Source organism: Argentina silus, assembly GCF_951799395.1.
Source record: "Argentina silus genome assembly, chromosome: 2".
Lineage (NCBI taxonomy): Eukaryota > Metazoa > Chordata > Actinopteri > Argentiniformes > Argentinidae > Argentina > Argentina silus.
In genome coordinates this window covers 24,450,938-24,467,520 of record NC_139656.1, presented here as the reverse complement: position 1 = coordinate 24,467,520, position 16,583 = coordinate 24,450,938, and the positions used below count along the sequence as shown (strand labels likewise).

General features: G+C 43.6%; 1 protein-coding gene across 1 annotated transcript in view; it reads right to left on the bottom strand.

Annotated features, from left to right (window-relative positions):
* pcdh1a (protocadherin 1a) overlaps window positions 1–16,583 on the bottom strand; it is a gene marked incomplete at both ends in the record, with an annotated part of 45,578 nt that overhangs the window by 11,305 nt on the left and 17,690 nt on the right. The window contains one exon of the mRNA XM_083665121.1: window positions 725–944. Within this exon, the coding sequence (XP_083521247.1) occupies window positions 725–944 (220 nt within the window). The remainder of the gene's footprint in view (window positions 1–724; window positions 945–16,583) is intronic.

Here is a 16,583-nt window from a genome sequence, read left to right as displayed (position 1 = left end):
CTTAAGGACCTACAGTTCTTATTATAGGTGCATGGATCATCGTAATGGGGGTTATGGCTCTTATAGCTTTTTAAGTCTTGTTTTTTTCTTTTTCTTCCCAGTGGACTTAGACTTCAGTCTATTCGAATATTGCTTGGCTTAAGGATGTATGATTGTGGATTGGGTACTGTACATAGCTATGGGAGTGCATGGCTCTTGCACACCTAAGCTGCAATATGCCTTGGCTGCAGAGAGGAGGAAAATGTTTATGGCAACACACACTGGTGTCTGCACAGATGTCACTGTGCAGATTTATTCGGAGGCCAAATGCTCCATTAGTTGGGGGTTTTTAATTAGTGCACTTGTGTGAGAGGGTCATTAAGAATGACTTAGAGCTCCAACAGAGACACTGCTGACTCCTCCCCTGTCAACACGCACGCACACACGCGCACACACACACACACACACACACACACACACACACACACACACACACACACACACACACACACACACACACAAACAGTGTGCTGCTCCAGCCACAACACAATACAGCAAAACAACACAGCAAACATGTCAACATAATGTCTGCAACTACAACACATGTCAATGTCACAAACACTGCAGCATTTCCACCCTCAAACAAACACACAGCACAAACAAATCTCCCACTCATGTCACCGTCTCCTACATCACACACACAACGACAAGCAAGACATATTCACAGAATGCTGGAGCCTCCTACCGTTTTCAGGGTGCTCCATCTCACCGATGCTGCCATCCGGGGTGGTCCTCTCGTAATGGTCCTCGGGCAGGGTCAGGGGCCCGATACGGGGGCCGGACGATGACTTGCTGCTGGGGGTCTCCGACTCCTCCAAACCGCTGTCATAGTAACTGTGCTGAGAGGCATCCTGCAGATCCTGCACCGGATTGGCTGTGGAGAAGGTCACTCGCCGATGGGGATGCTGAAACCATGAAAGAACTCCATTAGCAGAGTGCCATCAACATAACAGTCTCACAAAGGCATTATGAATAGAGGAGCATATGGTCAATGATTTCAGAGCATAAACCCCTAAATAAAGAGTTGACTGTATTGGCTGTAATAGAGATGAGAGCAGGGGGGAATTTCCCCTACTAGATATCAGTTTACTAATGGCTCCTCGCCATCTATAACAATGGAAAAATGACTGCTCATGGCTCACACACAATCACACACTCTGCCGTCGCCCTGTTCCCGCCACACACACGCACACACACACACACACACACACACACACACACACACACACACACACACACACACACACACACACACACGCACCCCTCGTAAACTGTAGGAAACCACTGATACAGCAGAAAAGGCCTTATTCCCTATTCTCTGCTGCTGAGAGAAGAAGGAGATCGATAACAGAGGTCTGTCCACTCTCTGGCAACAGATCCATTCTAGCTGGGATTGGAACCATTATCACAGCCATTTTAGCACATGTACACAAGCCATTCCAAGATGCTTTTAGAGCACACATTAGAGCCATCAACATTGTGTCGTTAATAATCGGGCCTATTTGGACCACTAATGCTGACAGGATGCGTATGTATTCATCTCTTAGCATTAATTTACTCTTTCTCAGCTCTGTTTCATCGTTCTGTCCTTCACTCACTTACAATCAGCACTTCCTATGCACATTTGTACTTTTAGTGAGTCTCATCCATCAATTCAAAGGAGTCTTTGTACATATAAAAGCCCCCCCCCCCCCCCTCTCTCTCTCTCTCTCTGTGGGTGAGTGTTTGCGGGGGTGTGGTAGTGTGTGAGAGAGCATGTCTGTCTTAGGGCGCAATCAATCTTTAATGCGTTCCCTCCGTTAATTACACTCTTTGATCTGTAATAGGAACATGCTCACCGTATTTCTCCTGGAACATAAATGTAAATGTAAGTGGCATTGTTTTATCTACTGTAAGAAATGTGCTCACCAGCCTTTGAGAAGAATTCTAAGTGCAATTGCTTGATCTGCTGTAAGGAAGAATACAATGTTTACTCAATACCCAATGAAGAATGCAAATTGCATTGTTTGATCTCTGTTGAGTCCCAGTGTGCTATACGTGTCATGTACGCTGGGACTCAGCAGACAATGCACTTAGTATAAAGCCCTTTTTATTTGGGCCAAGAGTTAGCATCGCTATTGTGATATTTCAATCAAGCAGGTTATTGCTTTACATGGACAGTCCAGTAATGGTATTCTCAAGGAGAGCTCTGAGAATATGATTAAAGGTCTCCAAGGCAGACACATTACTATTTAAATGTAAGGGGGCATTTAGTTGTTTAAATATGGATTCTTGCTTAAACTGCTCCTCTAGGCATGGCTCCAGAGAGTCAGCATTTTGCCTCAATATGGGAGCTGAGGCTGCGCAGATGGGAAATATATTCCCTTTTTAGTCAGAACACAACTCCATCAGGCCTTCAGGGGATGAATGGGGGAGTTGGGGGGGGTTGTGTGGGGTTCAGCAGGAGAGGGGGCATTGGGCTGGCAGATAGGGTCAAAGCTGGAGGCTAGAGGGGGCGAGGAAGAAAATAGATTCTGGGGGAGAGAACTGGACTCTGGGCTGGAAGCTCTTGAGTTAGAGCTGGGGGCGGGGCAGAAACACATTGAGAAAGGACTACATACTGATCTGCATTCCTGATAGATCTGATCAATGTCAAACGCAATGATGATGTAAATGCAAGAGAACATATGCAGATTGGATGATTCGTAATGAGATATGAAGTCTGGGAAGGCATGTCTGGTATTGGATGTGAGTGTAACATCTTGAGCACACCATTCTATTCAATGTCACTTGTATGCAGTCCCTAGACTTATTAAAGGGATGTTCCACTTTTTTCAACATTCTTTCCTGGTTTGGCCCTGACCTTGGCTGTAGTTGATTAGCACAGACAGTTATTAGTTGCATATGTTGCTTCATAAGATTAGTCATGAGTAGTCATATTATGTGCCCCACAGGGCCCCATTTATTCCGGAAATGTGTCCAAAACATTTTGCTGACACTTCAGACTAATATTATGACAGAATCCTGCTCTGAAGACTTTGTATTTGTGTGTCTGCATTACATTTTTTAAGTCACTTTACTACACTGTAATCCACTTTAGCAATTTTTTTTACCGTGACATTGAAATGCAAAAGGGTATTACAGCATAACAAAGTGACTTTTCAGAATAATAATGCAGACAAAGTCTTCAGAGAGGGACTCTGTCAAAATATGAGTTAGATTGGTGGTGTTTTGAACATATTTCTAGGATGAATGGAGCCCTATTACTGCTCAGTATGTAAGGAAGCATCATATGTAACTAAAAACTGTCTGGGTTAATCAACTACAGTCAACGTCTGGGCCAAACCAGGAAAATGTTTTCAAGAAGTGGAACATCCATTTAAAGTGCACACGAGTGTAGACCAGGTCTAAGAATAGGCAAATGGGTATAGGGGTGGAGACCATAATGGTGGTTGCCTGATCAGGCACGGTTCACTTTCAATGATGCCCTGGAGCCAGTAACCAGTGCCCTGGAGCCAGCTACCTAGAATCAGACTGTTCTTCCCCACTTGAGGTGTGGTTTGTGGTGAGAAGTGCTCCCTTAATGGAAAGGAGAAAGATTCCTAGTTCAGAGTAAGGCAGAGAGGCCACCGGGAGAGCTTTTTTTGGTCTGAGAGTGATTCATTCACACCATTACTCCTGCATCCTGTCATATGAAACGGTGTGAACAGTGAGATTCGTCATTTGATGTGGCAGCTACATTCACACTCACTGGGCCTTGCTGCAGTAATGCATGGTTTCACTGTGACAACATTATGGCATTTCAAGGCCACTGCACCCGTTGTTAAGTGCATGATTTCCTGGGTATAAAAGGCGACTATCCCGTAGCCACAGACACAGTGAAGAGCATGTATTCACAGTGGGCCAGCAAAACACACTATGTAATGGTTTATTTATCGGCATAGACTGTAGATCTATTTTCTCCCTTTCTTTTCAAACATCATGTGAAGAAACACTTCTCTCCTACTCTCTCCTTCCAACGTCTAATCACTTCATCCTCTTCCAAACTCAAGCTGACCCCTGTACACTCTATCCCGGTCCCCGCCTGCTTGCCCATGTCGCCCCTCCACCCTCCCTCCTCCCCATCTTGTCCCCCAGTTTTCTGGTAGCTGTGTCTCTTTGATAAACCAAGACACTTTGAAGACTCTAGTTCCACACTGCTTGCCTCCAAGCTATTGCACCTAGGAAAAACAACTGGAAAGGAAAGGGGGAGGACAGAAAGAGAGAGAGAGAAGGAGGGGGGTGAGTGGAATGGAGGAGACGAGAGTGAAATGGAAAATAAAAACAGATCCGTATGCAATTCTTTTGCTTCTGCTTCACTTTCTATGATTTTATGCTTGCTGCATCTCCTCAGAGGTGCACTCCTTCATTGTCATATTTGTTCGTGTAGCTCATTTTTCCTGGGCTCTACATGCCTTCAGAGGAAGCGGCTCATTGATCCCCACGTACACGCCCAGAGTGCCGGAGCCAGAGCGTACTCACAAACGCTGTAACTAACTGTGAATGCAAGGGTTTACATAAAGGACCTATAACAAACTTGCAGAGAAAGTGTTTCTATACAGGGCCTCTAACTGCTGGAGTTTGAGTTAACAAGTATACACTATGGGGTGGTTTCCTGGTCATCCCGTCCTGGACTAAACCATGCATTGAATGGAGAATCTCAATTGTAGATGCTTTTTAGGCTAGGAGTATGGCTTAATCTAAGTTCTGGGAAACTGGCCCAACACATTTATCTGTAGGACACGAGTTAACAGTGTGTTTAACCTTAAAGGCCCACATTAGTCATTTTGACATGTTTTAGCTGATATATGACATCCTGGTGCTGAACGTTATTGAGCAATGATTCGTGTCCGGAAATTGTATATACTGTATATCTTGCTGTACCTGGCATTACTTTAAACATGCTGGTGTTGTGTGAGATGCAGAGTGACACCCAGCGCCAGTCTCCCCTTTAGCTACTGTAAAAGAAAATAGTTCATCAAATTAATCTCCAGTCCACCTGCCTCAGCAGGTCCTTGACCCTCTGGTGTGTGATCAGAACTACAATATGTCCCAAGCATCTCACAGATTTGAAAGTTGCAGTTTTGATAGGTGGTGAATCAGTTTGAAAATGGACAAATTGGGTAAACTAGGCCTCTCTCTATAACGCTAGACTAAAAGATAAATTTCCTGCCGGTGCAAAAAGGATGTAAGTTTGGCAATTTGTGTCAGCTGTAACAGGTGAAATTACCACTGTCTCAACTGCACTCAGTTGGGTGGAGTAGTGGTAAAATAGGTGTGTTCACGACAATAAGCAAGTCAAGTGCCATCAGTTCTGGCCTTGAAAAAAGCACAAATATTTCAGACACACCCCCTAGTGCCACCGCCGGTGCCCCTGCCATTGGCCCCTGCCATTGGCCCCGTCAGTGTTTGCGCTAAGACTGGTTTTCATGCCGTTGAAGTAGAAACCTTACTCTTATTGATTGTTGCTGCTAGACCATTTGCCCCTATATCTTTCTAAAATCCCAAACTCTGTTTGTCATTACTACCCCCCATCACCCCCCCCCCCCCCCCACGCCCTTTCTCTCTCTGTCTCTGCAATGCTCCTTGAATTTCTCTCTACCTCTCTGCAAAATCCTACTTTCTCTCCATCTCTCTGTGCCTCGCCATCTCTATCTCCCCTTTGTCTCGGTCTCAATCTCCTCCTGCACTGCTCTCTCTCCCTCCATCTTGCTCCATGTATCTCCCCTTCTGTCTCTGTCTCTCTGTCACTCTCCCTCTCTTTGGCAGAGTAGCTTGCCATTGGGATTTAGAGGAAATTGAATTGAATTATGAAGGAATTTCTCTGCAGTACGATTGGCATCATTTCCCCCCTCACAATAGAACATCATTCTCATATCTCTCGGTGTGGGGAAATGAAAATAGGCCGTGCACCATTCTTTCTCTCATCCTTTTAAATTGAATTTTTCATATCACAGGGCCACTGAGACATCTGCCGTTTTCTTTAAGATGAGCAGAAAACCCATTTCATAACATCCGAAAGGCGCATAACTGTGATTCAATGGGAAAAGTCTGACTTCCAGCTCCATTGTATGGATTTCTTAACTCAGAGTGATAAAAGGGGCAACATAGATTCACTGCAACTTAAACAGGTGAGTGCATTCCACTGGTATGCACTGTATGTGTTTGGATTCACAGCTTATTCGGAGCACTCCATTATAACCTTAGTAGAGCTGAGTGTCTTGCTCCTGACCTCACTGCTCTCTCTCTCCCTCTCACCTTCCCGCCCTCTCTCTCTGGGGCTTATCGTCATCTGTGTCTTTGTATTATTTTGTACTGTACTGTGTGTACAAATAACAAAAGGCATAGGGTCACTTTCAATTTCCATTCCTTTTTACTTTAGGAGACCTACGGCTGCATTTACAAACAGGGGAGGCTTGTACAGCTGGAATAAATAATATCAGCATACTAATCACAATGAACAGCTACCTTAGTATAAAAAGCTGAACAATGATTCACATTATCTAAAATATCAGTGCCATGCCAAGAACTACAGCGCAAAACATGAAAAATAGTTCACGGCTCTAGGCATGCAAATATCAGCCAGCTAGGAGAGAGAGAGAGAGAGAGAGAGACCGAGAGAGAGAATGAGAGAGAGAGAGAGAGAATGAGAGAATGAGAGAACAAAAGAGAGAACGAGAGAGAATGAGAGAGAGAAGAGAGTAGAGGAATGACAGAGAGTGAGGAGGAGGAAGACAGAGAGAGAGAGAGAGAGAAAGAGAGAGAGAGAGAGAGGGGTGGGGGCTTGGGAAGAGAGAGATGGGGAGGGAGGGGGGGGGGCTGTGAATGAGAGAGCCAGACACAAGTGAGATTAATCCTCAATATTCTCTCCCTAGTGTGTACCTTATTCCCTCTCAAACTTCCCTTTTTCAGAGTTAATATCTCTATTCCTACAGCATCTGGCTGGGAGGCATGCATGGAGCTCCAATTGCTTAAAAGAAGTGGAACATAATGGGATTGTGGAGTGAGATGACAAAGCCTTCAAGCATGCTTAAGACTTTTTTTCCACGCTTCCTCGGGTATTGTCTTTTTTTCTCTTTTGGGTATCTCTATTAATAGCCTCTCATGGTCTTGCTCATCTCCATCGGTTAGCCTGCATCCACAATGTTCTGATTGACGAGTCGTTCCATGAGCCAGAGGATCTTGGAAATGCATCTGCATCTAATTCCTGCACTCTAAGTAATCCTTTAGATGCAACTTGATGGGCATCCCACATGTCCCTTCATCTTATCAAATCAAGGAACTGATGACATTAAAAAATCATGCTTAATTGGATTCGGAGCTGGCTTTTTCATCTCTAGCTACAAGCACCCTGCCGCTGCCAAAGCAGTGGGACATGGTACTCTTCATTGATCTATCTCAGCAGACCTAGCGATTCAGCAGGCCCCTAACACAGTGCAACGAGGCAGAAAAACGACATACCAAAAATCATCAGATCAAGAGATTATTCTATCTGTGCGAGCTGTTCTGTGTGACTCTGGCCTCTCAATCACCAGGCTAGGCAGACGTTGAATCTAGTTTGAGAGGAGTATCAAAGGTATATCAAAGGCTAAAACGTATCAAAGCTTTGAAAATGAAAAGCCAGATTGCCCATATTCCACCAACGTTTATCCAGCGAGACACAGGTTCTGAGAAAGATGCCAAGCTAATGAATCTGCAACTCTCTCCACTTAATGGAGGCTGATTAGTGATCGATGGTGAGAGACATGGCTGCAGACAGGGACGGTAGGCTACATCGTGAAGGAAGAGGTTTGGTGAGGAAAAACACAGGTCAACGCTGAAAACCACTGTCGTAAGTGAGAATCAAACTATCTTGTGAAGCCTGGTAATCAGAATGCATTGATCCGGCATTTCCAATTAAGTGGGAATGCATGTCGGGGTGAAAAGTTTGGGGGAGAGCTCACTCATGTGCTTGGGTGTGTAGTGTCCATTAAAGCTATTGAGTTGAGGGCTTTGTAATTACTGAAGGAAACCATGCTTTCTCTCTCTAATCAGAGGTGAAGAGGAGTCCTCCCTGATCATGGCGACAGGCTGAAACGCGTTGGTTTAACAAGAAGCATGTTCATCATGCTCCATTGTCCTCCCACAGCTGCTGAATTTTCTCATCACCTCAGTTTGCTGCTCAATTCAAGCACCTTGGTTGGAGGGCAAGGTAGCAGCAGAGTTCCTTTCCCATTCTCTCTAATCATAAAACAGATACCGTATGCTTTTCTTCGAGCAAAATCTTCAAGATAGGAAACTAAAAACTAAACAGATACAGTTCCTTGTATGAAAACAAAGGGAGCAATACTTTAAGCAATATCCTGACATCCTGGCAAGGTTACAGTATGTTTGTCACAATAACGAAGAAGAGTTCAGGATAATGCTGTAAAATAAAGACTTGATAGCATTGACATAGATCTAGCATGAAACTGATGGCAGATATGATTCAATTAGAGCTGAAATAATTATAGCGTGCTCTACACTGGACCAAGTCCCACAGCACAATAGCTGGCATAAATATTCTTGCCCAATGTCCCTTCAGAGCTCATTTGAGTCATATTTGACATATTCATGGCTCATCATATCAAAAATCGGTCATCACAGGACGAGCACCATGAACCCTATAAGTACTGTGGGCAATTCTGTCAACTCCTGTTATAAAAACCCAGCTGACGCATTTGGAAGAGGAGAAACATTCACTTTTTGACATCCGTACTGTTATATTTGTGGGAAGCCAGGTTCTTCAGTCTGAGTGTTTAGTGGGGTCAAGTCGTGACAGTGTGAGACTTGAGCGAGTGCTTCTGAGAGCTGAAAACCTGCCACAGTATCGAGGAGAGTTGAAGCTCACAGGGGCAATCAGAAGTCAAAAGTGGTGTTCTTGAGGTAAATGTGCTCTGGAAGAAAACAACATAGGACATTCTCTCGTACGTCGGGACATTTATCCACCCAATTGTTATCCACCCAAGGTCGATGTAGATTTACAAGTGTGAGATAAGGTTGCAGTGCAAATTACCACTATCATGTCCAATTATCCGCACCTTTAAATAAACATTAGGGACACGATCACTTGATTGTAAAACTGTGAAAATATAGTCCCCTAACTCTAGACATTGGAGGGCATTTGGCACCTTCTTAAAGAGACATTATCATTGTGGTTATCAGTGAAGTTATCATTGTGCTTGTTCCTCAATAGAGCTGCACTGCAACAACAGCGGTACAATGGTTTTACAGTGTCAAAGTAAAACATCCCTGTAACCCACAGGCTACATGGATTTAATGTTACACTGCGGGAGTGCGTTGCAGTCAAGGCTTTAAATAATAACTATGGTGGGGGACAAGACTTAGGTAGAAAAAAATACTCTATTTTCTGCATGTTAATTACTGTCTTAGCAAAGCAAAATCTTTGCTGATACAGTCAGTAGAAGCAATTAGACAAAACAAGTAATTGTAACTATTTTTCCGTAATTTGTTTGCTGCAAAAGCTAGTGTGCCATCATGGTTATTTATCGGTCATCGTACTGTAGGATCTTATGAGATAACAGATACTGTATCATATGGGGGATGTAGAGATGGAGACATGTGATAGCATATGGCTGGTGTCCCTCCTTGCTTCTGAATTATTAATCAAGTCGTACTTACAGTTAAAACACATTCTATTTCTGTATATGTGACCACTAATGGCTTGGGTGATGAATTACACATCAAAAAAGGGCCCCCACATGTATACACACACATATATACACACACACACACACACACACACACACACACACACACACACACACACACACACACACACACACACACACACACACACACACACACACACACCTGTCTTATAGCCCTGTTTACTTCACACAGAACAATACAAAGTGTTTACTCAAAGTACCCAAATGAGACATTGATTGAAGATGGATTCATCTTCAGTGCCCAACCAACTCAACAGAGCTTCTCAATCACACAAATGCATGATTAATACATCAAACAGCATCAGCTCCCCCCTCCCCCTCTCACTCATTCACACACACAGACACACAGACACACACACAAACACACACACACACACACAAACACACACACACACACACACACACACACACACTCACACACACCCACACACACACACACACACACACACACTCACTGTAACCCACATGCACACGGGGATAAACATGGACACACACATACTGTACACTCTGCCCCCTCCCTCATGGTTAATACATCAAACAGCATTAGCTTCCTGGATTGCTAAAGCTTAGACAGACAGGATTCTGACAGCCTATGATTCCTCACTCACTGCCTCCGCCTCCAGCCTCACCAGCTTCTCTATTCCCTATGAAGTCTGTCTGGGTGGTTACAGAACACGCTGCCAGAGTAGATTCACTTACGTATTACCTTTTCTTTTGTAAGCTTGTATAATGTCATGTTAGAAAGCAATCCCTACAACAAGATGACAGTGGTGAAAAGCTTTATGTACTGTACGCTCAGAAGACACAACAATCAATAAACACAAACATTGATCAACACCTCTTTATCTCTAAGAATACTACAGTAGGTCCTTTTTTTGGATATTTTGATATTTATAACCATGTATGAACACCCTGAGGTGGTGTCGTACCATCAAGTCTTGGGAATGAAAATCAACAACCCGTCAAAACACCCTTACCAACAAATAACAAAAGCCTGCCCTCCACAATTAGAGCGCTGTTTTATTCGTTAACCATTTGTATAGAGCGCTGATGAATAAGGTCTCCTCTGAAAACAGACCAGTGAATGGATAGAGCAGGTGGCCCATTGGATCCCGTCCTAATAAATTGGACACTCATTAGTTTATCAAGAGAATAAAATGCTTTATAATTACCAAGGGTACTCCACAGCCTGTTTTCCATATGAAAAAAAATGCTGGCCTAAGTGGCTCTCCATTGAATGTTATAATGCTTTCATTACGCTATTGAATTAAACTATTGGATTTTAAACAGTGGTGTTGTACACTTTATATGGCCGCATGTATTAAGCAACAAAAAGACGCTGCCTTTAGTCTTCGCTTTGATGCATGTCAACCCCATAGCGAAGTATAATTGTGTCTGTGTTCATACTGCTCACAAATCATCAGTGCCGATGAACGCTTTTCCACATCAAATGGAGGAATAAAAAGCGCCAAGTCTCCATCTGGCTGCTTTCCCTCATGTGTATTAGAAAAGAGTACCTGGATACTATGAAGTCCTAAATGCGCTTTGACAATCTGAAGCCCAATTATTATGCCAACTTAACATTAGCATTGACACGCCACTATCTGGAGACTGGAGTGGTGCTATCTTCAATTACCTGATCATTTTCAGAGTGAGCAGGTAATCCGTGAAATAGCCTGTGAGGCAGCAAGGACAGAGATGCAACGTCTGTCTCATCTTTTTTTTTTACTCTAAGGACATTTCATTAACTTAAACCCCCAGTTCAGAAGTTGCAACGCTAAGACACTTAGCCGATGGATTTACGTTTGTTTGAAAGGTATCCTAGGAGCATTACGCCGGTCCAAGTGATGTCAGAGTGAAAGGAGGGAGAGCTGCCTATGTTAAAGGTAGATTCCGATACCTTAAGCCAAGGCTGGCGGTGGCTATGGGCAGGGGTGGGCTGAGCCCACCCAAACGGGCGTCTTGCCCCGGCGGTGCCTATGGGCAGAGCCCACCCATTGAAAAGTTAAGAAATTTTTTTGTCTCTGAATTGTTGATATTCCGGGGGCGTGTTTGAATGTTTAATCTCATATTTGTATTCACAAATTCACAGGCCCATACACAATGTCAATCTATTTAGCACTGCCCATAGCCACCGCCGGCCTTGCTACCCCCCACCTAACACCCCCCCCCCCCCCCCCCCCCCCCCCCCAAACCAAGGTGTTGGTTCTGGCGCCGGGCCTGCCTTAAGCGTGGAAAGACTAAAATGGATGTGATCTGCTATACTGCAAATCCTAAAAAAGAGGATGGAGAAGCTTTAAAATCCCATTTACAGCGCAGGAGCAGCAGCTTTCCACTGCAGAGGATGCACGTAAATAAAGATCATGGTGTCGGACCACCCGGTGCATCAGCACATTGAGAAGACTAGGTTTCCAAGCAGTCGGCGGCAACCATGCCGATGGATGTCTTTACTGCGTAAGTCATTCACACTGTGTCACTGCAAACTAAAAGGGCTTGGTTCACATCAGCTTGCATTGCACTCACTCTTAATAACAGGACAATTTTTGAAAACAACGAGGGCCAATTTAACTGAACTCCGGCTACTTGAATTCCACAGAAATCTCCCCAGTCATTTAGCCTGCCATTGTCTCTTTATGGGGAAGGAAATAGAGGCTAGGATATCACTCTGGGACGATTTGGAATCCACTCAACTGACACAAAAGTGGCTCAAAATGTGCGAATGTATGGATTTCTGGAAGTGATAGTGTGTCGGTGTGTGTGTGTGCGTGCGTGTGTGTATGCATGCATGTTCAGTTTATCCGACTGTATATGTAACAATGTTTGATTTACTCTTAGAGCTATGTCTAGATGAACAATTTAGCAAACTGCGTACATATGAGCACATACAGAAATAAGATGTGTATATATATATATATATATATATATTGTTTGAATATAATACTTAACTCAACTTCAGCTACATTAAAACTGACATTATACCCCATTTTCTGGTAGAAACACAAAGAGACAAATTGGACATTCAAACACAGCAGGATGTTCCTAACAGCCTGCAGTACAGTAACTGCGTGGGCAGAGACAAGCTCATCGCACACACACACACACGTACACATGCACACACGTACACATGCACACACACACACACACACACACACACACACACACACACGACACAATGCACACACACCGACACAAGACACACAATACACACACAGACACAAACACGACACACACGCACACGCAGACACACACACACGCACACGCAGACACACACACACAATAACTGCTGAGGTTATAGGAAGGTTGCTTGGTTTTATTGACTCTTGTTTGAAAACTAGAGACCTTTTTTCACAGTCCCAAGATATTCTCCCAGAGGCCTCTACAAGAAACACTTTAAAACATATAGAACAACTTAAATAGGATGTTGTCGATTAGCACAGTTGGCTTATTCCAGTATTTACAGCAGCTTCCTTTTAGCATAGCATCTCCTTTCGTTTTCTTAGCAAACTACCACTTTAAGAAAGGAGGCTCTATGACATTTTTGGAGCTGTTTTTCCCAATCACCCTGACATCTGCCTTCACCATAAACACATAAGAAAGACATGTGAGACACAACTCCTAACACGCTGCAAGAGTTCATATCAAAGAGCCCCACATTAACTTGTCAGAAGGAAAATAAATAATAAAATGAAGTCAAGAAACACATCCCACATCAGCTAGCGTGGCTCAGCTTTGATCCACTTCATCAAATATAGAGCATGTTGTTCCTACTATTGAAATAAAGTTTCAGCTAACTCCATTATATGGATGACAATTCTGAAAATACCACAAACAACCAACTGCTTTTAAATAATTTCTTTTGAATCTAATTTTGATTTACTGCCATTGTAATTTGAACATTTCTAAACAAATAAACTGCCATGGTTCGGTGGAGAGCTGCCATATTTGCTCGAGATAATGAAGAACCACTTGAGAAATGCTGCCAATGTGTTCTTCTTTTTTCAAACATTGGTGGAGTGAAAAATGCCTCTATTTCCCTGCTGGCATTTTACTGGCATTTTGATGTGAGGGTGTCTGGAGTGTCCCCAGGAGGGTCTGCAGAAACTCAATATAGACATTACAAGTAACGATTTCCCTGCACCAGATAACCATCCCATCCCTAACATCTCAGATCAATACCTACATCCAAATCCAGGTGACCATCTTGAATCAATAGGAAGAAATGAAATGTATGTACTTTACCATGTCATTATACTAACTCCTGCTCCTTTCATAAATAAGGAGAGCATTTCACTTCATTTCATGGTGCTGGCAGACACAGTGTGAATACTCCCATGTGGACTGAATCAGTGGGAGAGAGGTTCATTTTTGGACCTAATGCAGTGGTGGCAAGTTTTTCCTGGTCTATGCGGTAGGTTTGCAGGCTTTCTTCCCCACACCAGTGTGCTGGGTGACTCAGTGGCAGACGCTAGCAGCTTCCTGCTTTATTTATGAGAGCTGGTGGTTTTCTCCTGCGTCTCTCCCGGACCCAATGATTCATGAATGGGCTGGACAGGCCCAGCCGTGCAATAGTGTGGAGGTGCCACAATAGTATTCTACACAAGACTCAAACATTGACTCCCTCCCTTTTCTCTCATAACTTCCCTATGATACGAATGCCATTCCCAAACTGGTTAAACTCACCAACCTCTTAAATGGTACAGTTTTCAACGTTTCTTTGGGGGGAGATATGGCTTATCTTGAAAGCTATTTTCATGTGGTAATCCTCACTGGGAATGTACCAGCACCTATCTAGTGTTTTATTACAGGACTGCTCGGCCATGGCGGCCATGGTTGCTCTGCAGGGACAGAAGAGAGGATGGGGGGGGGGAAACACTAGACCTAATGGTGCTGCTGTATAATAGCCTTTGGGGGTTAAGATGAGAGCAGAAAAGGCAATAGACTGCTGCAGAGCTTTTAACAGTGGCTTTATCATTAAGATGAAAATTGAAGAAAAGGGGTGGAATAAGCCAAGCCAGCTAGACAGCAGAGCAACGTGGTTCCAGCTCCTTCTCATCATGACATCTTCATTTACAAAGCACACAGAATAATAAGAGTGTCTTTTCTTTCTTCTCCATCTGTCTCTCTCTCCATCTCTCTCTCTCTCCATCTCCATCTCTCTCTCCATCTCCATCTCTCCCTCTCTCTCTCTCTCTCTCTCTCTCTCTCTCTCTCTCTCTCTCTCTCTCTCTCTCTCTCTCCCTTCGCTCTCTCTGTCTAGCTCTCTAGCTCTCTGTCAATCACTGTCTGCTGGGTGGAAGACCATGTCCGACACGCTTCCATTAGTGGGGAGACTGTTCAATTACCTCAGCTCAAGATGTTTAAACCCTGCCAATTACTGATACATCTTCCCTTTAAATTATGCATACACAGAGCTGGTAAGGTTGTGTATAATGATTTTCTCCTTCTGACACCACAGTGTGTTCTACTGTGTCGGGATCAGTTCAAATGTAAGAAGGAGAAGTTCATGGATAGCTGCTGTCTGTTTCAGCTCACATGATGCACCAGTCCGATCTCTCAACCCCTGTGCCCCACTATGGACATATTTGACATACAATCCTGTACTTAAGCATCCAGCAGGCGTTGGCACTGGTTTGCTTGACATCACATTCAGTCTACACTTTCCTTCTGTGTGCTCTGAGAAAGCACCCCATCTCTTGCTCCCTGTATCCTAGCAACTCCCTCCATTTCAGACACCACTGAGGCATCTCTGATTCCTACTCACAAAGTTTGAGCAATTCTCTCTCTGGCCTCCGCTCCCCTTACCTATGAAGGTCAATTTGAGCCAATAATCTAAAAAAAAAAACACATCTGGCTCAGTACTCAAGCTAGCTGTGCTCTAAAGCCCATTGACTGTGTTTTGCATTGGCTAAAAAAGGTGAAGTGAAGTTGTGATTTTGCCTAGACAATCATATGAGGTGTCAAATGTGGTGAGGCATCATATTGTCCGATGCAAAACACTGTCAATGGGCTTTAGTGCACAGCTAGCTCTAGTACTGAGCCAAACATCACATCTGCTCCCCATCGAAACGTTGTAAATTTGCCTTCCTCTTATCCGACCTGTTAGGAATGTGCCGAAACTCGAAACCAATGAAAAGAGATACACAAACAAAGATTCGGACATGAAAGCAAAGGGGGAAAATGCAGCCAATATCTATTCTGATTAGATATTAGAATATATTAGATACTATTCAAACGATTTAAAAAAATGTACAGAGTTAATCACATGGTTTGCTGTGATTAATTACAAGTTAATCGGTCAAATTTAGCTCAAATTAAAGATGTTTTTTTTTATTGAAAAACAACATTACAGTGTAGATGTCATATACTGTAATGGGGGGGTGGGGGGGAACACAATCATCTTCATCAGATGTTTTTCATTAGCATCTTCTGAACCAATAACAAGTCAGCCAGATGTGATCAAATGATCTGTTCCTCTGTAACTGGTAAAATAAATCTACTCCCGTATATCCATGGTAACATAACATGACAAGCTACAATGGGGATGGGATGCATGGATCTTCTGAGCTTGGAGCTACAACAACAACAACAACAACAACAACACAAATCCAAAGGGAATAATGTTTCTGATTGAATTACTGTCCTATAGGAACTTGACTAACTGTCAAATCCATTCAGCCTATAAACATAACTAGGCCTATGTCCAAATGTAAGTAGTGGGACAAGTTAACCACGCTGGGCACAGACAGCGCACGCAATGTGTTTTCTGCTGCAAGACTACTGCCCTTTGACCATCTGCCCTGACCCACGCACAGCTTG